Source organism: Pelobates fuscus, chromosome 6 (assembly GCF_036172605.1).
Source record: "Pelobates fuscus isolate aPelFus1 chromosome 6, aPelFus1.pri, whole genome shotgun sequence".
Classification (NCBI taxonomy): Eukaryota; Metazoa; Chordata; class Amphibia; order Anura; family Pelobatidae; genus Pelobates; species Pelobates fuscus.
The window spans coordinates 78,150,113-78,176,177 of NC_086322.1; the positions used below are offsets into that span (position 1 = coordinate 78,150,113).

At 35.4% G+C, this 26,065-nt stretch overlaps 1 protein-coding gene across 1 annotated transcript in view; it reads right to left on the minus strand.

Annotated features, from left to right (window-relative positions):
* ARAP2 (ArfGAP with RhoGAP domain, ankyrin repeat and PH domain 2) overlaps nt 1–26,065 on the minus strand; it is a 348,358-nt gene that overhangs the window by 95,343 nt on the left and 226,950 nt on the right. Inside the window, exons 19-21 of the mRNA XM_063457861.1 lie at nt 21,328–21,491; nt 15,227–15,439; nt 6,217–6,322 (exon numbers count right to left, since the gene is read on the minus strand). Coding sequence (XP_063313931.1) covers nt 6,217–6,322; nt 15,227–15,439; nt 21,328–21,491 — 483 coding nt within the window. The remainder of the gene's footprint in view (nt 1–6,216; nt 6,323–15,226; nt 15,440–21,327; nt 21,492–26,065) is intronic.

Below are 26,065 nucleotides of genomic sequence, written 5' to 3' on the forward strand. Positions count from 1 at the left end.
TAGAAACCAGAGTGCTCTTTGAATCTGACCTTTCCTTTACCCCTTACATAAAATCGGTCACCAAGTCTTGTCACTATCACATTAAAAATATTTCTTAAATTCCCCCCTTACTTACTCAGGACTCAATTAAGATGCTTGTCTACCCTTTCATTGTTTTCCAACTTGATTATTGTAACTGTCTGCTTATCGGCATGAAATGTGCCCAGATTTCCTCTCTACACTCATTAATGAATGCCTCGTACTTCATCCTTTAGCCAGTTTCTTAACTGGCTTCAAGTTTCATTGAGGATTCGGTTGAAAGTTTACATGCTTATCTACAAAGCTCTCCATAACCGTGCTCCTGCTTACATCTCCTTGCTCATTAGCTGATATGCTCCCGGCCAGCCTCTTCACTCAGCAAACAATCTTCCCACTCCCGAACCTCAGGGGCCTTATGGAATGCCCTCCTGTGGCACATTCAACCCTTGCAGTCTTTGCAGTCCTTCAAAAATCCTTAAAAAATACACAGCTTTTAAGATTACCCTTTACCTCTTTATCCCTTACAACCTTCCACTGCCATCTAAAATCTACTGTGTTCCTTCCTCAGAAAAAACCCTCTCATCCTTTCAGGTACATATACAGTTAATTTGGTTTCCTCACCTTCCTTTGTGTATTTGTCCCTCATCCATTTAGAATGTTGCTCAACCATGGTTTCCACGTGTCAAACATATTTTTTTACAATTAAAGAGAAACTCCACTGCCCAAATAAATTGTAAAAAAGAGAGACAAATAATTAACTCCTTAGTAGATGTACACCCAATTAAAAACACGTGCACATTTAATTATGCATTTTTTTTTCATTGGGGTATATCTAAAGACAGCTTTCAAAGGCTGTAGTTATCTTGTCTGTTGCCTCTGCAAATTCTCCCCTTCTAACTCTGTCCAGACTTTATGTGACTGTTCAATCTTATGTTCTAAGCATTTGCTGCCTCTTGACTTTAGCTCCATTTAGCTAAGCAACCAGGAAGTAGCAGGACTGGTTGTCTGATTGACCGTCACCATACGGATTTATAACCTAGCAAATGATTTGCGGAATGGATGAGTATATTCATTTGACTCCTCATTCAGAGTTCCAACCGTGGCACCAAAAAAAAATATGAATGATGGGAAAAAATATGATTGATGGTTAGGGGACGTCTGCTAAATATAGATTTAATTAACCGTTCAAGTGGGAAGTGGCAATAAAGGAAAAAATATAAGCAATAATAAAATCTATATTCATATATTTAATAAATATATAATAAATAATATATAAATATAGATTTGGGGGGGGGGGGGCTGAGCAAACTCCGGAGCTGAATGGCCGCGTCCGAGAACTGTAGCGGTAATTCTAATCCATCGGGCAGTACAACAAACCATGGGACACCCCAAACGTTCTCTCTCCTCTCAACATGCCTCCGGGAAGCACCCTGTGGGTAAATCATGGGTGCTCGCAAAGTTTTTCAGCAATAATGTGGAGACTCAGATGGGTGCACTAGGCCCCAATATGGTGGAATCCTCCCATGATAGCTCAGCTACATCAAGTCCGGAAGGATCTGAAGGCTCTATATTTCCAGGTGATGCATACCTTAAAGATACACTTAGAAGCTTACCATCTAAGGGAGATATTGCCTCAATGCTCAACAAACTAGAGGTGTCTTTCCAGAAGAAATTAATCACCATCAGCACTGACATCCGCCATGTAGGAGACTTAGTCAGCGCCTTGAAGGATGATAGGGATGGGATTCACTCCCAGGTACAATACCTTCAAGCCTCAGTGGAAGCTGCTAACACTCCATGCATATACTCCATGCACAGGCTAATGGATGATCTGGATTGCAGAGGGTGGTAAACAACCTCAGGATAAAAGGTATGCCTGAACAGGAACATGCAAATGTATTTGCAACACTGCAAGAACAGTTCAATTTAATTATTTCCAACCAACAAACACTCCGTTACTGTTAGACCAAGCTTTGACATACCTGCTACGTACCAGAAATATCCGATATAGGGGGGGATACCCCTTTGCCCTGATAGCTACACATGCAAGACGCACACTTTATCGTCAGCTAAAGATGTAAAAATGTTCACGCAAGCACTGAAGTTACCAGAGGTTATCATTCAGGACTGGTACGGGCCAATTCAGGTGGCACCTGCAGCACAACTACCTCAATGACAACGCTGGCAAACACATGAGAAGAAAAGGAGAAACGACCAGGGAGTGACCCTGCCGGAGGACAGATCACCTATAGGTATGTCCAGCAAACACTGAACGCCTCTTCCTGACACAGGTTGATGCTGCTCTGACAAACCAGGTTATAGCCTACCTTATGAATACACAAATCTCAGGATTTACTGAAACTTTATTATTAACTGAACTTAAAATTTTATTTTTGGACAACGTGATTTTACAAAACTGATTTTTTACCAATCTACTAGCAAATATGCACTAAATTTTGGAACATTTAGAACTATCTCAAGACCCTTATAACATAGAGAAATGGGAGTACCTGGGTACCAGCTACCTTAGTGAGTCAACCACATTGATTAACTTAACGAGTCAACCACATTGATTGCCTTCTAGTGGTGCCAACTAAGTAATACTGAAAATCAACGGATACTTATTAAACAGTGTACCATATACCATTTATATGCAATGTATTATATCAGACACTGATATTATTTAATAAACCCAAATAAGTACTGTCACTAAACTGAGAATTATCAAGTATCTAGTTTCAGTTCTTTTTGCAATATTTGTCTTCGATTTTTCAGGTGATTGTTTTATAGAGAAGCATTCAGCACATATTATATTTTAAATAAACTGTAATTTTTAATCATACTTAATATTATGATCTATTAACGTTTGTATCACCAATCATGAGCTTTGCCAGTAGTATCATGTGTTTTGGGAAAATCATGCAATTCCCTGAACATATGTCTTTGATTGGATTCTGCTGATCTGCAGTACCTTGACACTTTATCGTACATTGGTATCTAGAGAAATATTAAGTTGTCTTTGCAAGCAATATAAAGATCATTCTGCAAGACAAGTAGTAATGTGCTAAGTGCAGTAGTCTACCTATTTCTTTGAACAATGCACACGGTTGAAATTTGTATTCTACATCCTCTGCACTTTTTTCTTTCAAATAGTGTAGAAGAAGTAAGATCTTAGTTAAATGAAATAGATGGTAATCAAGGTTCCTAAAGTACTTCCAATATAATATGAACCACACTCTACAAATACTAATGTAAAAAAGTACATACTCAAAATGTTAAACATCAGTCACGAAAAAACTCAAGAGTCACAAAAATAATATGAATTAGGTTTAACCTTCATCATGATTTGCATGTAAAACATGACTAATTTATAAATAAAATATACTAAATGCATGTTACAAATCCTCATGGAACCTTTAATAACTTTACGCACTAACACGTACACTCGTCATGGTGACAAGGACCCAAGGAGATGGTGGCAGAGAAGCATGGGTGAAAAACAAAAGGGTACACAAGCAATGAAAAATATAACATTTAATTCCATCCATGGTATAACCTAGCAGCGGTCAGTTTAAATTTTAACTAACTGTATCTCTTAAGCTGTATTAAAATGTAATATGACCAATGTATACATTTACACAAAGTCAGTCTTTACATGTAACTATATACTAGTAATATGAACATAGTGTAAAGATTAGAAAGTTAATTTCTCTATATAATTTTAAACTGCCAAACTCCATTATATGCTCCACTGCTGAACTATTTTTGATTTCTTACTAAATTAAACAAGTAAGTAAAGGCAATGTGGATCCAGTCTAAATCCTAAAACTGGGCCCAAAGAAGGCAATTAAAGGGCATTTATATTTTTTTCTTACCAACTGTAAAGCCATGAACTTAATATAACAATGGGGGCACTGGTAAGATAGATAGGAAGATGCGCCTCCAGATTTCCAAATTATATTTTCTGTATACATTAATTCAGCACTGCAATTTGATATTTTCACTGCAATTTGAAAATATCATCTGCTTATCAACAATGCAAGATACTTCTGTCAGTTGACAAACGTCAAAACATTAAAGAAATTGTAATTTGTTTTTTCTCTGCTACATAACAAATATAAGAATAATTATCCAATGACAGCTCTACCTGACTTTAACAATAGCTGACACTTGTAGTTGCACTAAAAGTGCAAAGTGTTTAACAAAGAAGATTGCCTAAACTGCTTGGGTCTTTACATTTTTCACTACTAAAATTGTGTATCCATGATTTGCTTTAAGTATGCTCTTACATTTTTACTGATTTTTACAGTTGCAAGGGAATTTCCTTTGAAACTGGAGCCCCTGGGGGATGGGTTGCTTTCATGACAGGCAGAGCTTGTAGCCTGCTGCTGCACAGGCCATTGGGAAGATCTGGAACCACTTTTAATAGGTACTAACCATTGCATACCTGGAACACCCCACATAACTTGCTGGTTTGGAGATTCTTTGATCCATTCATCTAATTATCACTATTTAGCCTTTGGCAAAGTCACTCAGATCTTTTTGCTTGCCTATTTTTCCTGCTTCTAACACATGAAATCTTGACCCACAAAATAGTAGTCCCCTACAAATGTACATTTAAAATGGACATGCATCTATGGAAGAGTTTTCCCGTAAATGTGTCACCACCCCCTACTTTCTCCCACTGTTTGTTTGCTCTGATAGGCTTTGGAGAATCTATGAAGCAACCGATCCCTAGTTCTGCAATTGCCCACCAAGCTCCTGCATTTTGCCTAACCCATCCTTTGTTATGGGTCAATGATGCTGCTCATTAGCAGCAGCATGGGCACAGTGGCAGCAGTGAATGTGGTACTAGCATTGTGGTGGATGCATGTGAGCTAATCATTACCAATAGCATTACTTTGGATCATGTCTCCTAACCTTTCAATAATTCTAACCCTAACCTTAATGTTAGATAACTCTAACTGTAGGGTTGGTGTTAGGATTTAGTTGCACCCATTGCCTTATAATTATTGTAGTCAAAATCAGAAAAATAAGTATTTTTTTTAATACTAAATAGTGCTTTACATAACTGTGGTATCAAAAGAATGTGCCATTTATTTTAAAAAAACATATATATTTATTTCTCAATGATTTTATCAGGAGAGGGAAATAGAATAGTAAATAAAGTATATTTAAAGTTACAATTCTTTAAGAATACAACATTAAAGCTTTGATTTCGTATTTTTGATAAGCTTCTCAAATTATTTGATATATTTGGCAAAAAATTTTTTTGCAAAATATTAAAATGTAGAAAAAAATATATCCTAAATAATATTGAAAGATTTTTTTTCAAAAAAATGAAATCATTTTAAAAGTTGACCTAATTATCTTAAATCTTAATTTAATATTTTTTGGATAAGCTTTTCAAATGATTTAACATTTTTGGATAAGCATTTTTAAATGAGTTAATATTTTTATATCTAATTTTATTTTCTATATATATATTGATATATTTTTACATAGGATATATATTTTGATATTAAATTGAGACCTAAGTAAAAATAAATTGCACAGAATTCTGTGAAAAAAAAACATGATTTACAGAGAAGAAGGAGGCACTCAGTACCTCTTTGTCGATTTCTGCACTTACATTTTTAGATTTCTAAAATATATTTTAATTAAATAAGTGGAGATATGTAAATATATATATATATATATATATAAAAAACAAAATATTGGGAAGTGACAGAAACCTACACTAGCATTTTGCTTACATGTTTAATGTGTACATACTCATTGATTTTTTTTTTTTTTTTTTAAATGGCACTAGTTGAGCTAAAAAGAACCAAAAACCACACAAAGGTTTTCAGTAACTATGAATGTATGTGCTATTGTTTATTATGAAAGCTAAATATTCTCCTCATGAAACATGTGGTACAGTCAAACAGGTTATCCGAGAGATGCTAAGGTTTCACACTTGATAATTAAAACAGATGTAACGATAACCTAAGCAGTGTAAACCTTAGCACCCTTGCTAAATTTAACTTTGTGAGTCACACACAATTTCATACACATTTTTATACATTTAAAACTCTTTGATACATTAATGTAAATCCACCAAAAATAAGCATTATGCTAAAATAGCATTATTGTTTCTGAAGCATTTAAACAAACAGAAGTAAAAAAAAATCTTTTGTTGTACATGGACAATCTGACCTGTATAGGTGTTCAGTTAAGGCTGCAAGAGTTGCTTTTTTCAGTACTGGAAGTGTATCAATAATGGTTTTGAATGTAGCCACTCGTTCTTGTTCATCTTGAATGTCTGTAATATACAGTAAAAACGTATTATTATATTATTTTACTATAATAGTTTTATCATTGGGTAGTTGCACTTTAAATAATATAAATGCACTTTATACTGTTAATTGTATAATTTTTTTAAATGTTCAAAATATACATTTAAACTATTTGGTTTTGAATAATGTTGATTACACACTTCAATCCATAGAGAATGTTGTCTCTAATATTACTCTCTTCGTAGTGTTCTTTTTAAAACATGGGGTCTTTTTCTGACTGGGAACTTTCGAACGATCAGACATGGCATCTATGGACACTAATACCATCAAAGCAATGTGCCGCGATACACGGAACTCAATGTGGAAATTACGTTATTGGAACGCACAAAAGTAATAAATGGAACGCAAGTGGCATAGAGACGCCGCATGATCAAATTGGAAACAATTAACACTGGTGGATAAGACACACGGGGGAGTGTAAAGAGTAAATTAGACACATGGGGGCTGAAGGATTGAAACACATGGAGGACTGTGGGATTCAGACAATCAGAGGGGCTTTGAGGGAGGGCTGAGGAAGGGTAAAAAAAGACAGAGAGGGGCTTTGGGGAGATACACCCAGAGGGGCTAGGGGGACACAAAGAGACACAGGGGCATGGAGAAGGGGCAAAAGAGGCAGGCCAGGTCTCTGGAGAGAGACATTCAGGGGAGCTGTGGGAACACTAACAGACACAGAGGGACTGGGGAAGGGGCAAAAGAGACAGATAGAGGCCCTTTAGATTTAGTTGTGTTGACTAAAATCAACTGGAGATTTAGCAAACTAAAACTATACTAAAACAAAAACAATTCAGATGACTAAAATACGACTAAAATTAAAAAGGCTTTTTAGTCAAAAGACTATGAATAAAACTAAATTTTAATTTCCCACCATAATAAATGTTATGTTTTATTTTGCTGGTCTCCATTCTGCATGTCTATTTAATTCTACTCAACCCTAAAAATTCTAGTACAGTTTCTTATCATTTTTAATTTTTGTAACAGTGTCAAAGCATAGCATGCAATGAACTATCTTTCCATCAATCAACTGATTGATGGAGAGAAATAAAAATGTGATCATTTAACATTATTTAAAAATCAATATATAAAATAATGTAATAAAAATGTGGATATTTATAGGTGAAATGCAAGTAGTGGCTGAGCTGTATACATACACTGGTAAGAGAGAATTTTCTTGAATGGAGGAGTGTAGCAAAGAAGACAGACTTATGATTTTAACATTCTTAACATTCTGCAACATACTGTTTAATGAAGTGGTGGCCCAACAATGGTCCAAATACAATTGAATGGGATCATATGAGGGGTTAACCCTGGGGTAGGTAGTAGTAGAAAATGGAAGAAAGATCTGTCCCAAATAAATAATAAGTGAAAAGTCTATAAAATTCTTTATTGTAAAACTAAAAAGCACTTGCACACTCACCACAACCACCACGTATGTGGTCTTATTGTGGTAGTGTACAGGTCAAAGGCTAAATAAACTAAGTGATGGCAATTTACAGTAGGAGGGGGAGTGAAAAAAACAAATACACAAACGGACAGAGTGTGAGTAGGAACACAACTCTGGGGTTCAGAAATACACCTCAAGAGAAGTAGCTGGTAGTTGCCCTAAGCACAAAATCAAATAAATGGATAAAAAGTGTAAAATAAGATGCAGCCCAGTATCTGTCTAAATTGTTGTACAGGAAATGTATCCCAAGACTGATACAAATGTGTCAATCTAATATGACAGAGTCTAGTTAGCAAATACTCTGAGCGGTAAGTGCCGTGTCAAAAAAAGTTAGACACAGCACTGAAATCTAATCATCAAAATATTTAGTACCCAATAAATAAGAACAGGTATCTGGATCACAACCCAGAAAAAATTAAAACACCAAACTACGATAGATAAGGCAGAAAGTGGAGTATATACGTATCTGAAAAGAATATACCCACTATAGATATATGGATCCCTATGATCTCAATCACTAATAGGATATCTAGTGAGAGAGAGTAATGTGCCCAAGGATCTCTGCCTAGTTGCTAGTGCCATAAATCTGAGCGTGCAAACATGAAAGTGTATCCATTAGTAATGTCTGGTTCGGAGAATAGAAGAGGTTAACTGGAGCAAGTCTAACGACAGCTCTAATAAACGATAGGATAGCTGTCTCCGAGAAAACCAGACATAATCCTAATGGAATAGACAGGTGACTATAGTGACTGGTGGTAGTCGAGTGCCAGAAAGGAAAAGACTAGTCTGTGCCTTCTAGGGCACCTATCTGTACGTAAGATCTAACTGCCTGACTCTGCTGGATGATCGGTCAGGGTAACAGTTGATTCCAAGAGTGCATGATACAGGTACACTAGTCTGTGCCTTCGAGAGCACCTGTCTTTAGCTGATTAGCAAACTAACTTGCTAACTTGTCTAATAGTGCGGGCCGTGTGACGATCCTATGGTGCCCGGGATGCTGATTATTAATCTGAGAAATCAGGGATCTAGATGCAGAGCTGCATTGAATATCAGGGTAACACCGAAAAGGACAGAGTGTCTAGAGCCCCGACAAGCTTTTTGACAGACTGCGGCTCATCAGGGGGAACTGACTGGGCCAGCCGTAAGGGTGATGACGTAAAGTTCAGTTTGGGGGAATGGTGGCTCGGAAGGGTAAAAAAAGTGTCTTATTTTGTTATAATAGAAAATTGAATGAACATTTAATGTCATTCAGTTCGCTAAAGTAGTTCAACCATGACAAGGGTGGATATCATTGATGTATCTACTGGTAAAACAAGTGTGTACATCTTAACTCCTCACTGGTTCATACTGAGCAATTGCTAACAATGATAGAATAGTTCTACTGTAATATGAACGTTAAATTCTGACACTTCCAAAATACTTATGTCACTTCAAAGATGTCATTGGGGTGTCCCTGTGTTACTATTTAAATATATTCAAGGAAATGACTGCTTAGATATTGTTGAGAAAATAGCACAGGTCAGAGTTTAACAGGGGATAGATGCCCATTATATATAGGTGTATATAAGGGTAATTCCTAACGGTCAATGTATATTAACTGAGCCATATCCTTACAGATAACGGGGAGCTCGGGCCAGAGATAATTTCAAGTGGATTTGTAGTTTTACTAGTTTTAATATCAATGCAATAGTAGCAATGTCGATAAGACAAAATATATGTTTTAGTATGTGTGATTAATAAATAAAGTGACTTTAATGGTGTATAAATGAAGTATAGTTAAATTCTTCATTTAGTCCTAATGGGACCAGAGTTTTAAAGGAATAAATCCAATGTGATTCCTTTTGCAACAGTGTTTTATTGAAATTGCCTTTTCTTGGATTAGGTAATAATTTTTCTATTGCCTGGAATTTTAAATTCCCAGGTTTGCCTTTGTGGTTATTGATAATATGTCTAGTTTCCAGTGTGGAGGTATTGTTTATTGATATGACATGTTGCAAAGTCCTGTGTCGGAATTGCTGGAATGTCTCCCCAATGTACTGGATGCCGCAGGAGCAAGTAATGAGATATATTACACATGTGGTGCTGCAGTTGACCAAGGCATTTGTGTCCACGCTCATTTTGGACTGGGTGGATTTTACACACTTCGATGGCGTAATGTACTGGCACGCCTTACAGTGACCGCATCTATATGTACTTGATAGCCAGTTTGTCTGTGGAGAGAGGGATGACAGATGACTGTGGACGAGTAGGTCCTATAAATTGGTAGATCTGCGTGCAGTTAAAGATGGATAATTAGGTCGATTATTTTTGAGGAATGGATTGTGTAGTAGTTTTGGACAATTTATCTTGAGTATGTTAGACATGGAATTCCAACCTTGATCAAAGGTGGTGATGCACCTCGGGATCTTAGAATCCAGTTTTGGTCTAGTGGTTGTAAGGCTGAGATGCCTGTCAATTACGCTAGCCCCTTGAAAAGCTTGCTTCAGAACACGGTTAGGGTACCCTAGTTCCTTAAATCGTGACCTTAGCAATTGGCATTCTTGTCAAAATGTTGAGTCTTTCGAACAGTTCCTTCTTGCCCGTAAGTATTGACTGAATGGGATTAAAGCTTTCAATTTGTATGGGTGGTGACTTCCCCAATGAAGGAGACTGTTTGTAGAAGTGGATTTCCAGAATAATTCTGTTTGGATTTTACCATCTTGTTTTAGTAAGATTTTGAGGTCTAGGAACTCTCATTTTCATCAATCACGTAGGTTAATTTAAGGTTTATGTCATTGTCATTAAGGGACATAACAAATTCATCAAAGGTAGGGACAGAGCCTGTCCATAGGAGCAACATGTCGTTGATATATCAACTCAAGATGTGGCCATGGGAATGGCTGAACTTCGCTGACGTGACGACATGTTGCTCCCACCATCCAAGTAATAGGTTGTCATATGTGGGTGCGCAGGCCGTCCCCATGGCCGTGTCCGAGATCTGTAAATAGTACTGACCGTTAAAAGTAATAAAAATTGTCAGTATGAAATGTAGGGCAGCAAGGATGACATTTTTCTGTGAATCGGTGTATCAGGTATTCTCCAAGAAGTATTTACAACTCTTATCACCATTTGATGGGGTATGTTCTTATAGAGGGTGACTACATCTAGGCTGGCCAGCATGGTGTATGGTGGAACGGTCTTATCTTGTAGAGCTTGCATATGTGAGGAAGTTCAGCCTTTTTGCTGTTGGTCCAAAAGAAGGCAAAAATCCCAGTCTGAAGCGCTTCCAATTTTGCAACAAACTAGTAAAAAAATTCCTTCTTGACCCCAAATAGCAGTTAGATATCTCCTTGGATCAAGCAGCTATTACCCCACTAATTAGAAATTATATCCCTGTATGTTATGTTTTTGGAAATATTTATCCAATGGCTGTTTAAACATCTGTATGGACTCTGATAAAACCACCTCTTCAGGCAGAGAATTTCATATCCTTATAGTTTTTACTGTAAAAAAACCTTTTCTTTGCCTTAGACTAAATCTCCTTTCTTCCAGCCTAAATGCGTGACATTGTGTCCTATGTATAGCCCTGTTTATGAATAGATTTCCAGATAATGGTTTGTACTGGCCCCGAATATATTTATATAATGTTATCATATGCCCTCTGAGGTGCCGTTTTTCCAAACTATAGAGATTTAAAAAAAAAAAAAATAACGTTGAATAGTAAAACATTTATGTTCATCATGAATTATCCCTGGTTTAGTTGCAGACTTTCTTTAATATAAAACATAGACTTCCTGTTCTAGTATTTATAACAAAAAAAAATAGAATCAAATGAATCTGTTCCTTCTACTTTAATAGCAAGGCAGTGATGTTCAGCAGACATTTATTGCCTCATTAGGTATTGATCCCACTGATAAAATGGCATGGACAGTTTTAAAAAGACGTGAGTCGGCATTAAAGACTTTACTGTCAGGAATCTTTGCTATGGAGCACAGAACTTTCTCTAAACCTTAAGCTTTATTTTTGTAAATGAAAAGTGTGATATCAAATCAACAGGATGATACATGTTATGCAATTTTCAATATTTTTTTTTTCTCATTTTTACGGATGTATCTAAAGTGAAATGTTTGAGTTAAGTTGAGTTATGAAATGTATCCCCAGATCGGCCAATGAAAATATAACATCTTTAAACCAGGACCAGTTTAATTAAAGCATCAAGATTTGCTTATCTGTCATTTTGAATTATAATGTCTACTGAGCAAGAAAGTCTTAATAGATCACTGTTTAAGTCGTCCTCACACATTGAGCTAATCTCTAGGTAGATGCTTATCTATGGCAAACAAGAAAGGTTCACTAGCCTAGGAGCATGTAGATGGAGTACTAGTAGTAGCCCATCTATATGCTCAGGTTCTAAGAGTACTCCATCTACATGCTCAGGTTCTCAAAAATGAAAAATCAGGGTTCTCAAAAAAGACAGATCATGCAATGTTAAGATTGCCAACTGTGACAGATGGCAATAATAACACTCACATAGGCTGTCAATAAAGTTTCTTACACCTAAAGAAATGTGAAAAAAAAAAAAGGTTGGGATTCAACCATGAAGCTTATTGTTATTTTTAATCAGGCCTCATTCAGGTTTTAGAAGTTATTTTCACTAAATAAAATATTATCTTTGTTTTAAGCAACAACTTTAAATTGGAAAATATTCTGAACATACAAATAAGACAACGTACAGTTAGACTTTAAATGCAAAAAATAACACAACCACACCTGAAGGAAGGTTATCAAAGGCAAAACAGATGCTATTCTGGGTCAAAGTGTTAAGTAAAGGACAATCACCATGAAAACCAATAGCATGTGTCTAATCTTTTAGCATGTTACACCGATAAGAGCACCTGGTATCCTTATTAATTCTGCCTTAGTGTAATCTAAATTTATGAGAAATAATTTTCACATGGTCCTGCATTTTAATTTGTTCATTCAACTAAAAATCTAATAGGGACACATTTTCATGGCCAGCAACATTTATTTTGTGAATGATACAATGAAGTGAATGATACTTCACAAAGTTATAGAATAACAATAATAATAATTGTATAGTGTTGAGCATGATATTGTCTTTTTTTTATTGATTTGTGCATGTCAGAGTCTAAACAACTTCCGCAATTTAAAAGAAATAACGCTCAGAAGACAGAAGATATGTCTGTATCTGCAATGATTTGAGAGCCATGCAGCTATTAAAAACCAAACCTGACACGTGTTTGGTGTAACAAAGAGAAGCATGACAATACAATATGTTTAAAGACAGAAAAACACATTTTTTTCATGATAGATTACAATTACATGTTACATCATTTTAGGTTATATGTCAGTTGTGAGATGGAAGATGTTTCACTGGAGACTAATGTACTTTAAATGCTGCTGAGGACATTACCCATGGCAGTACTGTGACAGCCTGACAGCAGTCCAGGGACTGTGATGGTTCTATAATATCAAAAAAGTCAATAGTATGCCATACATTGTGCAAAATATTAATTAAACATTAGTAACACTGTTACTAAAATCAAATGAAATATATCTGAAAATATGAGTTTTCAAATCAGGTTAAGAGACCTGTTTGTCAGGTCCATCTTTCTCTGACATGGGAAAAAAAATGGAAAAAAGTAAGTTATTGGTGCAGCTCAAAGCTGTGCATATCTAACAGGTATCCAAAAAAATTTTTAGAAAAATTTTATTTTATAAATCAGTGGCAGCCAATGTTGAGGCCTCCATTTGTTGATGACTATTATCTTCAGTAAGATAGATACAAATGAAAAAAAAAAACTACCAACTGGGGTATTTATCGAAACTTGAAGGTCAAGGCGTGTGTACTAAAGAGATGCTAAGGTTTTAGGTACATCGCTACCCCGTTCTAGTATATTATGATTCATATATAATACTATTCTTATCATATAATAATGATTATTTACGGCCTTCAGCTCAGTTATGGCCCTCATTGAAAAGTCAAGAAAGAGTCAGATTAAATTAATTAACAAGCAGATATGTCTTACACACTACTACATTTTAAATCATACAAATAAATAACATTTGCATTAAAAATAACATATGAATATTAATTTTGCTATACATTCTTTTAAAGATGTGGCATATTTAAAAGTTACATATACATATTGTAAAACAGCATTTTAAAAAAATATGCTGAATTACATTATTCCCTAGTTAAACAACCTGCTACCCCTCAAATGAATTTGACTTATAAAAAAAAAGATATACTGCATTGGGCTATATTGAAAATATGAAGGAAATTGTGCATTACTAATATGTTATGTAGCTTTGGTGAAGTTGTAGTATACATTGTAATAATGCCATATATTGGAGCCCAGATCTGGATGTTATTCAGACAATTGAATTAATTTACCCCCAACATTAAAGGCCTTGTAAATTTGAGAAGGGATACAATTTTTACCCTTACCCCTCAAGGCCTGTTTTGTTCCCCCTTTTTTGACATTTTTATATTGCTCCTACCTTTACTAATATTTTGTATAGAGTGAACATGGACCAGTTAAAAAAAAAAATGGAACCTATTTATTGGTATCATATATTGTGAGTAACTTTTTGATTTAGATATTGGACCAATATTCTCTATTTTTTGTTTTGTTTGTTTATGCTCTAATACTTGGAATGAGTTTTACAAAATGTAAATTTACTGCTTTTTGTTATATTTCATGTTTACAGTACTGTCTGATGTTCCATATATGTATGCCTGATTGTAGGTGGAGAATTTGTTTACCCCACTTGTATCCCCTTTTCTCTTTTGTACCCTGTCCACTGTTATTTTTTCCCCTTAAAATGTTTTGTAAAATGTAATTGTTATAGAAATGTAAATTATTCGAAGGAATGATGAGTGTAATAGCTGCTTGACAGTTAGAGGGCAAAGTGTATCTAAGCCTGGTACAATATCTCAATATTTGTTTTCTATTGGGTTTCCATTGTGAATAAAAAAAATAGCGAGTTAAATTTTCTATTAAAATGATTCAAAATAAATTTAGTTTTTACTGAAATACTGTCACTTAAGAACAGTGGAATTAGCCAGAGAGAGTCTGACATTTCTCTCTAATCAAGAAGATATATACACATCTTTATGAATATAACAAGAGGAAATTGAATAGATGCATATCAATTATGCTCTTCATTTGATCTAATAACATACATTATATTACAGGCTAATGTGATCAGTTTGTTACAAAGTAACATGTTCATAGGATTCGGTGACAGCAGGTTGTTCTATTTTCATTTTATAACATAGGATGCTTAGTCTAATATCATTATGCCTGTAGTCTCAAGGGGTTTTAAGCAAAAATCTTTCACTTAAATAAACATCTTTTACTTTGTAGATGCATTCGTTCAAATGAATAATGAAACAGCTATTTCTGGAACACTGTGTTATTACCTAGGGCAGAGATCCAATATGGATAAAGTTCTTTTGTCAGAAGTGCATCATCTATTTCATATAAAAAACATTTCAGCACATCAGTCACATCTTCCAGTTGATGCTTTCCGACTTTTAGTTTAATGCTCCGTGCATCCTTTTTAAAATCTTCTAGCAACTCTCTTACATTCTGCGGGTTTCCCTTTTTCAGATATAGAGATTTGCTTCCCAAACCTTAATATAAGAAGACATTAAAATAAACATGTCTAGCTGAATTAGAATAATGTATGCTAAAATAACATATATTGTACAGCATGGATAGCCTACTTTGTAAATGGCAGCATAGTTTAAACAGATACATTATTACCTTCTTTCAGGGCATGTCGTAAAAAAATACACAGAAACAAAATGTAGATGGATGCAAGGCTGCTTATAAAACAATCACAATTAAACCGTGTTTGCAAAACATAACTACAATTTGCATTATGTAATATATATATATATATATACATACACAATATATATATATATATATTATATATATATACATACACAATATATATATATATATATATATATACACACATACATATATACATATACATACATATATACATACATACATATACATATACATATATACATACATACATATACATATACATATATACATACATACATACACATATACATATATACATACATACATACACATATACATATATACATACATATATATATATATATATATATATATATATATATATATATATATATAGCCAAAGATGAAATAGGAGCACTCAAAAGGACTTTTTCAGTGTATTTAATGTGATCTTAAAAAAGACCCTTAGGGGTCGAAACGTCGATTAATTTGATGCATTACACTTTGTTGTAAACTTCTTTACCACATTAAATACACGGAAAAAGTCCTTTTGAGTGCTCCTATTTCATCTTTGGCTATATGTTCCTGACGTTGGCAGCACCTAAGGCAAGATAACTAAAGTTTTTTAAGGATGAGTGCCTAAATCATCTCTATTTATATATATATATATATATATATATATATATATATATATATATATATATATATATATATATACATATACATATATATATATATATACATATACATATATATACATATATATATAATGTGGATGTTTAAAAACACAATGTATTTTTCACAATACTTCACAGGTCCATAGGAAAGTAAGCTAAACACTGTGCCAGCAAAATTGGTGGAATATATAAGCTTTTCTGTGACTTAACCCTTTCCCCTCGACTGTCCCACAGGGTGGGACATTTTAATTCTCTCATTCCGATCGTATGTCCCACCTCGTGGGACATATGACTAGCATACAAGTTTGACGATCGTACGACTCACCCAGAGGGACATAACATTATCGGATAAAGGCGACTTGGAAAAGAAAATACACCCACAAAGTGATTTCTATAAATACATTTGGCAAATTTGGTGAAAAACACTGAAATGTTATCCGAGAAAAAAGGGTTAAGTACCACTAAATGGCATTACATTCCCCTAGCAAATGTATCACTGTCATATCTTTTCCATTGCATTATTTTATATATAATAATCTAGACAGGTTATTTTAAGCAGCCTTGAAAGAGATTAAACTATATCTTTGTGTACATTGTAATGCACGTTCTGAGTAGTGCTACCTAACTTCTGTTAGATCGAGTCACATTTTCAACTTACATCATTCATTCTCCCGCTTTCCCATTAGTAATAAGTTGGGCAAGATGCTTGGGAGAGCGATACATAGGCAAAATAAATGTTGTTCTGGGACAACGTGCTAAATAAGGAAAAATCAACATGGATACAATTGAATTTGTCTGAACTTTATTTACTTTCAACCTAAATTAGTGCTCCCATTAGCATCTTGCTCCCCCAACATATTAGATTAAGGGAGAGGGAGATAACCAAATGATGACATGTGACTATTGATGCCACACTGATGTGGGCAACTAATGGAATTTAAAGAGAATTCAAAGCAAATGTCCAACTTTAGCCCAAAATAGCTGAGTTAGAAAAAACTTGGCATGCAGGCATACAAGTCAGATATGTTTTCAGTTAATTTAAAATTCACTTTAATTTTTTTTGTTTTAAATCCTAACAATTCACACTTGAATAATTCTGTCAGAGTTTTGCTACAATTTTTTTTTATACACAGTTACAGTTACAGACATGTTACACTGCGTCATGATTCATATAAGAGAAATAAAGCCAAAATGGAGAAGTCATGTGTAAAAAATGAAGTACACACTTACTGCTTCCAGAAAAATGAAGAAGCTAAGTAGCAGACAGGTGCTGCTAATCAAATGCATTTGATTAATTGATCATCAGCAAGTGTATAAAGTTTTAGCAGTTTGCCAGTCTGGAGCATTCAGGTGTTTGTTAACAACATGTCAAGGAGTAAATGGTCTTAGATAAGCAATGGCTGCTGCCCATAAAACTGAGAAGGGTTAAAATGACATTTCCAAACAATTTAAAGTCCATCATTCTACAGAGACATAGATTATTCAAAAGTGGAAAACATTTAAATTAGTTTCCAATCTTCGCAGGAGTAGACGTCCGGCAAATTTACCCCAAAGTTAGACCGTGCAGTGCTCAGAGAAGTTGCAAAAAATCCCAAGAGTTACATCTCAGATTATTCAGGGATTAGTCAGCATGGTAAATGTTAATGTTCGTGACAGTACAGTTAGAAAAATACTGAACAAGTATGGTCCTTTTGGAAGGGTTGCCAGGAGAAAGTTTGTTCTCACTTAAAAGAACATGACAGCACAGGTTATGTTTGCAAAGTTGTATCTGAACCAACCCCATGACTTCTGGAATATTGTCTTTTGGACAGACAAGACAAAAGTGGAGTTGTTTAGCAATAATGCACAGCACCATGTTTGGCAAAAACCAAACACAACATATCAGCACAAATACCTCATACCAACTGTCAAGCATGGTGGTGGAGGGTTAATGATTTGGGCTTGTTTTGCAGCCACATGACTTTGGAACCTTGCAATCACTGAGTCAGCCATGAACTCCTCTGTATACCAAAGTGTTCTAGAGTCAAATGTGAGGCCATCTGTCCAACTGCTAAAGCTTGAACGAAATTGGTTCATGCAAAAGGACAATGATCCCAAGCCAGAAAATCTACAACAGAATAGCAGAAAAAGATAAAAATGAAAGTGTTGCAATGGTCCACTCAAAGTCCAGACCTCAACCCAATTGAGATGCTGTGGCGGGACCTCAAGAGAACTGTGCATAGAAAAGCCAGCAAATGAACTAAGAGTGAGACAAAAGAAGAGTGAGACAAAATTCTACCACAACGATGTGAGAGACTAATTAAGAGATAAAGAAAACAATAACATAAAGTTACTGCTGCTAAAGGTGGTTCTACAAGCTACTAAATCACACACGGCTTTTCCATTTTGGCTTTATTTTGTTAAATAAGTCATGACACTGTGTAATATGTCATGTGTTGCATCTTCATCTGATGTTGCATTTACCTAATTTTTAGACCTGCTAAGTAACAAATGATTGTTATTATATCCTGATGTGCAAAAAACATATCATTCAAAGAGGGTGTACTTTATTTTTCCCATGACTGTAGATTAAACATTTTATGTATACATTAGCAATCACTTAGACTATCAGACTGCAAAACATGTGCACTATATAATATATACAACATAAAATTAATGCACAGATATCTCTTGTATGTTCTTGTATATCTTACTTACAAGCAAATATCCATACAACAGCAAACAAAATCCCATTTTTTTTCCTAATTATATCTTATTGAATTTTACTTAACTACTTGTGAATAATATGTGTATTTGATAATGTGTAATCATAAAAGAAGCTGGTCTGTGTTTTCATCTTTCCCTGTTAATGTATGATATTTGTGGTAAAAGGGAAGCCTATAAAATAAGGATTAGGAAGGTGGTATTGGGCTAAAATAAAATTTAATTAGATTTAATAACTGAAATTATGACAGAGTTAGGAGGCGAGTGAAGGGGAACTACATAAAATAAAGGAAAGGATACGTGGTTAGTGGTAATGTTTTTGAGTGTTGTATGTGGTAACGAAGGATTATGAAAGGACATTTGGAGTCAATTACTAGAAGTAAATGTTTACAATTAGGGAAAATTAGATTGCTTATTTTTCTTTAGGTATGTGGAATAGCGTGTGGAGTTAGTGGTTATGTAAAATGTTTTTACAGGGGATAAATAATAAACCTTTTAGCTATACCTATAGCGCCTTTATGCTAATATATAAAAAGTCTCCTCATCCACCTCCCCAACTACAAAACAAACCACACTATGTACCTTACTGAGACAAAACTAACTGCTAAGTTCAGTAAAAAAAAAAAAAGCGCTATTTGGACAACTTGGGCGCTCAGATCCAGGCTATCCAGGGATATAATATTTGTAGGGGTTCCTATTTGTGTTATGTATAGTTTTTATATTTTATGTTTCATAGTTTGTAACTCTAGTGCCTGTGAGATAATTAGTTAAAGCAAAGTACACTAAATTATCTCCCAGATACAGAGACTCCAGGGCATGTTGTGGGAGTGTTTTGGGCATGTTTTAATGTGTTCTTTCTGGAGACCCTATGCTGGGGTCTGTGTATATAAGTGGGCCATCTGGCCATAATTAAACAGTTCATCTTGTACCCTTCATCAAGTCTAGGCTGATGTTTAGGTAGCTCGGAGTTATTGGCACTATTCCACTTGGGACTCGGGAGATTTACAATGGATATGCTCAGCCGGAGTATAGGAGATGCGTTCCACTTACCTACCACTATTACCCTAGTATGTTTTAGGTAACCAGCAGAATTAACTAATTACTAGTATTAGTATTAACTAAGAAAATCTAAAAAGTGTTAAAATAAGAATAAATCTTGCTTGATGATCTTATTTACTTTGAAAAATAAAAAGCCAATACACGACAAAAGTGCAAAATAAAAAATACAAAATCATAAGCTGCCATAAAAAAATCTGCCAGGAAAAAAGTAATTCGGACCTCCAGACGATTAACTGGAAGTTTCCACATGGAACCACATTTCAAGAGGTAATGACTTTTATATAACACTGATGTCCTGTAGAGTCTTAACTACACTGTAATTGGTTGACTGATAAAGCTAATCAATAACAAGAAAATCTAATTTCCCATCTCAATTGCATTGACCTGAAATTTGTTTGCAGCGTAATCGTGCATTATTCTTCTGTGACCAATATCATTAGCCCAGGAAGTTAAATAAGAATGTGATTTCCTATTTCTTTACCTTGTATATTGTAGTTCTGTAAAACATTTATTGGTATTTTATTTCAAAGATAGGTTGTTTTATTTAGGAAAGAGATCACCTGAGCCATATATATTTAGGAGTATAAACAAGGTAGGGACATTATTTTAATTCAGTTTCGATGACTTTTCACAACTGAACTATTAAGAAATAGGCAACTTCCTACAATAATAAAAAATAGTGTGTCTTACTTCAACAGTTACAAATAAAACAAGCAAATTCAGGAAAAAGTATACCTTTTCTTTTGCATTGACAATTGTTGTATTTAATGCACAAACTATACTTTCAACCCAGTTAATAAAAAAAATAAACATAAATTTGGAAATCTGTTTGGAAACTCTGAGTTTAGTACAGACTGATGACATTAAATCAGGGAATAATGCATCGCAATATACCATTGACGTAAATGAGGAACTCCTTATCTTGTAGTCTAATGTTAAATATTAGTGTATATATATATATATATATATATATATATATATATATATATATATATATATATATACACTTTTACAATATATGTAAAACTTTTCCCAATACAGTAAAAGTGAAGGGATCCAAAAATAAATCCATTAAACTAAATCCTATACATTATTCACTGACGTAATCGGTAATCAAATAACAGTAACATAACATTCAGATTACAGAGAAACCATTAATAGATGGTTGATTTCATTATTACTGTGCAGGTATATATAATGTTTAATATCCATATATCATACATATACATGTTGAAAACTGCTTAGAGATAACTAATTTAATTCAGATACAATCTGCTGAACATGAAATCTGTATTACCTACCATACTGTGTAACAAATGCTATGCAGCTGTTCACTATAATAGGAATGTTGTTTTTGCTGAGCTGCTGATCTTGTAGCCTATTTCCATCTGTACCTGCTGCTTTTTCAATTGCAGAATGCCAGATCATGAAATCTAGTATTGTATGTCCATGGATGTATAATGTCCTGCAAAGAGTGAAAAATTAAAAGAACAAAATAATTTGTGCACAATCAGGTCCTATAATATAGCATACTGTGGTTAGAAATTAGCCATCTGAGTAATATTTAATTGTTTGCGTAATGAAAAATCATTTAGCTGGTGAACTGTCTGGCAAAATTAGGAATTAAAAAGTATCTAGAACAAAAAAATGACACATCATTTAAGTTACTACATACGGTTATTATTACAGCATCTTGTAAAATGTTAATTTCAGTAAATAGATTTGTGACTACAGAACTGCTCTTTTTCATTTTCTTAATAAATAACAGTCCAGGCACTCCGGGATAACAAACATAGCAGCTTTATTGGGTCAAAAACAGCAGCGTTTCGACCCTACTGGGTCTTTGTCAAGTAGTATCCAGTGCGGTATCCAGTACATCTCTACTTTTCATTTTCTTGACTTTTTCATTTTTTTTTTTTGTATCCTGCAGATGTTCCACCATCAATATCAGATGGAATAGTTGACACAAGACTGGATGGATTTATGAATTCATTTTGTTTACACCAAATTCTGACCCTTTCATGTGTATGTGGCAACAGAGATTCTTCTGACTGGGTCACACGTATTCCTTCTTTTACTGTTTGGGTGAAGGGTCTATAAGACCTTCTGATTGAAACAGATAAGTTGTACTTGCTCTCTCTTAAAGGGCAGCACTCTACTCTCTCCTCCAGCCCTGCCTCACTCCCACCTTATTTGATTGCTATTTCCTGTCCTATTGTGTTTTACACCCCACCTCCTATAGAATGTAAGCTCGTTTGAGCAGGGTCCTCTTCAACCTATCGTTCCTGTAAGTTTTTTGTAATTGTCCTATTGATAGTTAAAGCCCCCTCTCATAATATTGAAAAGCACTACGGAATCTGTTGGCGCTATATAAATGGCAATAATAATAATAATAAAAAGTACCATTGAAGTGCCGTGGAAGTAACAGTACAGTAGAACCTCCTTGGAAGTGCATCGAGGGGGTGTCAGAGTGACAGAAACTAGAGGCCATTAAACCTGCAATTTAAAAATTGGCCTTGCTGTGGAACATCCAGACAGATGTTAAGGTTAAGGTTTTTGTTGTATATATTTTAAGATAATAATGCATTGAGTACAAAGTAGCAGCTGTTTGTGTGTAGCAACATTGGTCCACACAAACCCCAGCATGAGAAACATGTTAGACTGGGTAGGATGTTAATTCCTCACAAGAATCAAGCACTAATTACCTCAAGGGAGCCAATTTAATCCTAGCTATCTGGTTACCTAGCTACCTAAAGTCCATATGGATGTTTTTTTTTTCCAGTGTTAGATCTGTATAAGTAAGAACTTTGTACTTGAAGGGCTCTGAACTGGAATTACAGCCATATGGAAAAAAAATTTTTGGTTGCAGCCAAATGCAAACACTGTCCATCAGGCATGTTGATTAACATTGGAACACCCAACAATAGTTAATTTCTAACTCTTGATATAAATACCAAGGCAAGAAACATGGTGGATCATGCATGGAGTCACTGCCTGAAACAAAAAGGATTTAATGAACCCTGGGTAATCTGGAGCTCCCTTCACATGTTTCACACAGACAATAGGACTGCACTAGTCTGCTTACACTTCTTTTCTTTAAGCTATAACTAAATATAGGAAATTCAAAATAAATTATGCAGACACCGACAATTTACTATCAATGCAAGAAAATGTCCAGAGGGAGTCATCAGACTTTGAGGCAGCCAGGAAAAATGTAATTTCATAAAATAAATAAAAATAAATAAATATATATTTTATTATATAGGGGGAAAATAATACATGTAACATGTACATTAAAGTGAAAGACCAGGGCAAGAGAAATAGCAACTTAACAGACTACACAACCAAAATGAATAACAAGGAAGTGAGTTAAAAAGGTCACCGTTCTTAAAGTACTCCAAAAGATAATAAGGGGCTGATGTGAAAATCCTGCAATTCTTAGAAACAGAAAACAAAGACAATACTGAAAATACAGAATCCTTCTATTCGTCTACTATTATAACAGCTGAAGTTAGAAAATGAAGTGGAGCTCCTGCTATTATATATTTTTGAGAATGTACTGCAGCAGCTAATAAAGGCAAACTAGAACTGTTTGGATCAGACCACAGCATGTGCTCCAAAATACAACATATCATTAAAGACACTAGTGACCACTGAAATTGCAATTTAAAACAAAAGTACAAAAGTTATGGTAATTAAATGCTTATATTATTCTTACACATTTAATTAGAGTTGAATTGTGTCGTGGCACACTGCCCAGATTTCTAACAGGAAATAAATGGGTTAGCTTTCTCGTATTAATGGACTCTGAATAGTCATTTGTCATTGATAATTAATTACTGGACTGCAAATATTGGTAAATGGATGGCATACATGTTGCACAATGAACACATATGTTGCTAAACCACTTCAATAGTTAGTGCACCAATTTGCAGTAAATATTTCAGAAGTTTATTTTAACAGGCCTTCAACTTTTGCAGGATTTCTACCGGGTGGCTCCACTTCTTTGGTACAGCCTGCCTACTCCCAACAGACTCTCTCCTAGTCTTCAATCATTTCAGAAGTACCTCAAAACCCATCTATGCAGAATAGCTTATGGCCTATCAGAGTAGCTTCTGTTTCACAAACCTGTCTCTTGCTCTTTCTTAAAGGTCCACACTCGTCTCTCTCATTCCAGTTCTGCTACTTTTCCACCTTGTCACTTGGTTGCTATCCCCCACAATACCCTTCCTATTGTGTTTTTATACCCCACCTCCTCTAGATTGTAAGCTTGTTTGAGCAATGTCCTCATCAACCTATTGTTCCTGTAATATTTTGCAATTACCGTATATACTCGAGTATAAGCCGACCCGAATATAAGCCGAGGCCCCTAATTTTACCCCAAAAAACTGGGAAAACTTATTGACTCGAGTATAAGACTAGGGTGGGAAATGCAGCAGCTACTGGTAAATTTCTAAATAAAATTAGATCCTAAAAAAAAAATATTAATTGAATATTTATTTACAGTGTGTGTATAATGAATGCAGTGTGTGTGTATGAATGCAGTGTGTGTATGAATGCAGTGTGTGTATGAGTGCAGCGTGTGTATATGAATGCAGTGTGTGTATGAGTGCAGTGTGTGTGTATGAATGCAGTGTGTGTATGTGTATGAGTGCAGTGTGTGTATGTGTATGAGTGCAGTGTGTGTGTGTATGAATGCAGTGTGTGTGTATGAATGCAGTGTGTGTGTGTATGAATGCAGTGTGTGTGTGTATGAATGCAGTGTGTGTGTGTATGAATGCAGTGTGTGTGTGTATGAATGCAGTGTGTGTGTATGAATGCAGTGTGTGTGTGTGTGTATGAATGCAGTGTGTGTGTGTGTGTGTATGAATGCAGTGTGTGTGTGTGTGTGTATGAATGCAGTGTGTGTGAGTGCAGTGTGTATGAGTGCAGTGTGTGTATGAGTGCAGTGTGTGCAGTGTGTGTGTGTGTATGTGTGCAGTGTGTGTGTGTATGTATGCAGTGTGTGTGTGTGTGTGTGTGTTGCAGTGGTGGGGGGGTGGGCAATTTTTTTTTTTTATTATTTTAATATTTTTTTTCATTATTATTTCTTCTTATTATTTTTTTATTTAATTATTATTATTTCATTTATTTTTTCGTCCCCCCTCCCCTGCTTGCTAGCTGGCCAGGGAGGGGGGCTCTTACTCCCTGGTGGTCCAGTGTCATTGGTAGTTCAGTGGGGGGGCTGTGGGGGCTGCAGAGAGCGTTACTTACCTCTCCTGCAGCTCCTGTCAGCTCTCTCCTCCGCGCCGTCTGGTCAGCTCTTCTGTCAGCTCCCACTGTAAGTCTCGCGAGAGCCACGGCTCTCGCGAGATTTACACTGGGAGCTGACCGAGGTGCTGAACGGACGGCGCGGAGGAGGAGAGAGCTGACAGGAGCTGCAGGAGAGGTAAGTAAGTAACATCTCTCTGCAGCCCCCACAGCCCCAGTCTGTATTATGGCAATGCAAATTGCCATAATACAGACTCTGACTCGAGTATAAGCCGAGTTGGGGTTTTTCAGCACAAAAAATGTGCTGAAAAACTCGGCTTATACTCGAGTGTATACGGTATCTCATGTATTGTTACATTACAACCTTTATAATATTGTAAACCGATATAAGTTTCACCGAATACGTCAAAGATGGCCGGACTACTTTTAGAGCCAAAAGTTAGATGTGAGAAAAAGTTGTAGTTCCCGGCCCACTTAATGCCATGTAGGTGCCACAGTGTAGAGTGGATAGGCAGTAACTTGAAAGCATTTGTGATATCGGTCTTACTGAGCCATGCTCCGACCCCCGCCTGTATGATAGCCATAATGGCGTGATCTATGGTGGAATATTGTAGTGAAAATTCCTCAGAGGGTATGAGGGAGTTCAGACTAGGATTGGCAGAGGTGTGTGGTGCCGATAGATCGATGATAAGTCTCTGTTTATGGGAAGATTTCCCCGTGACAATACCGATGGGGTTTATCCGCCATGTGGTGAAAGGAGGGGACTGGAAAGGCCCCAATAGCAAGCCC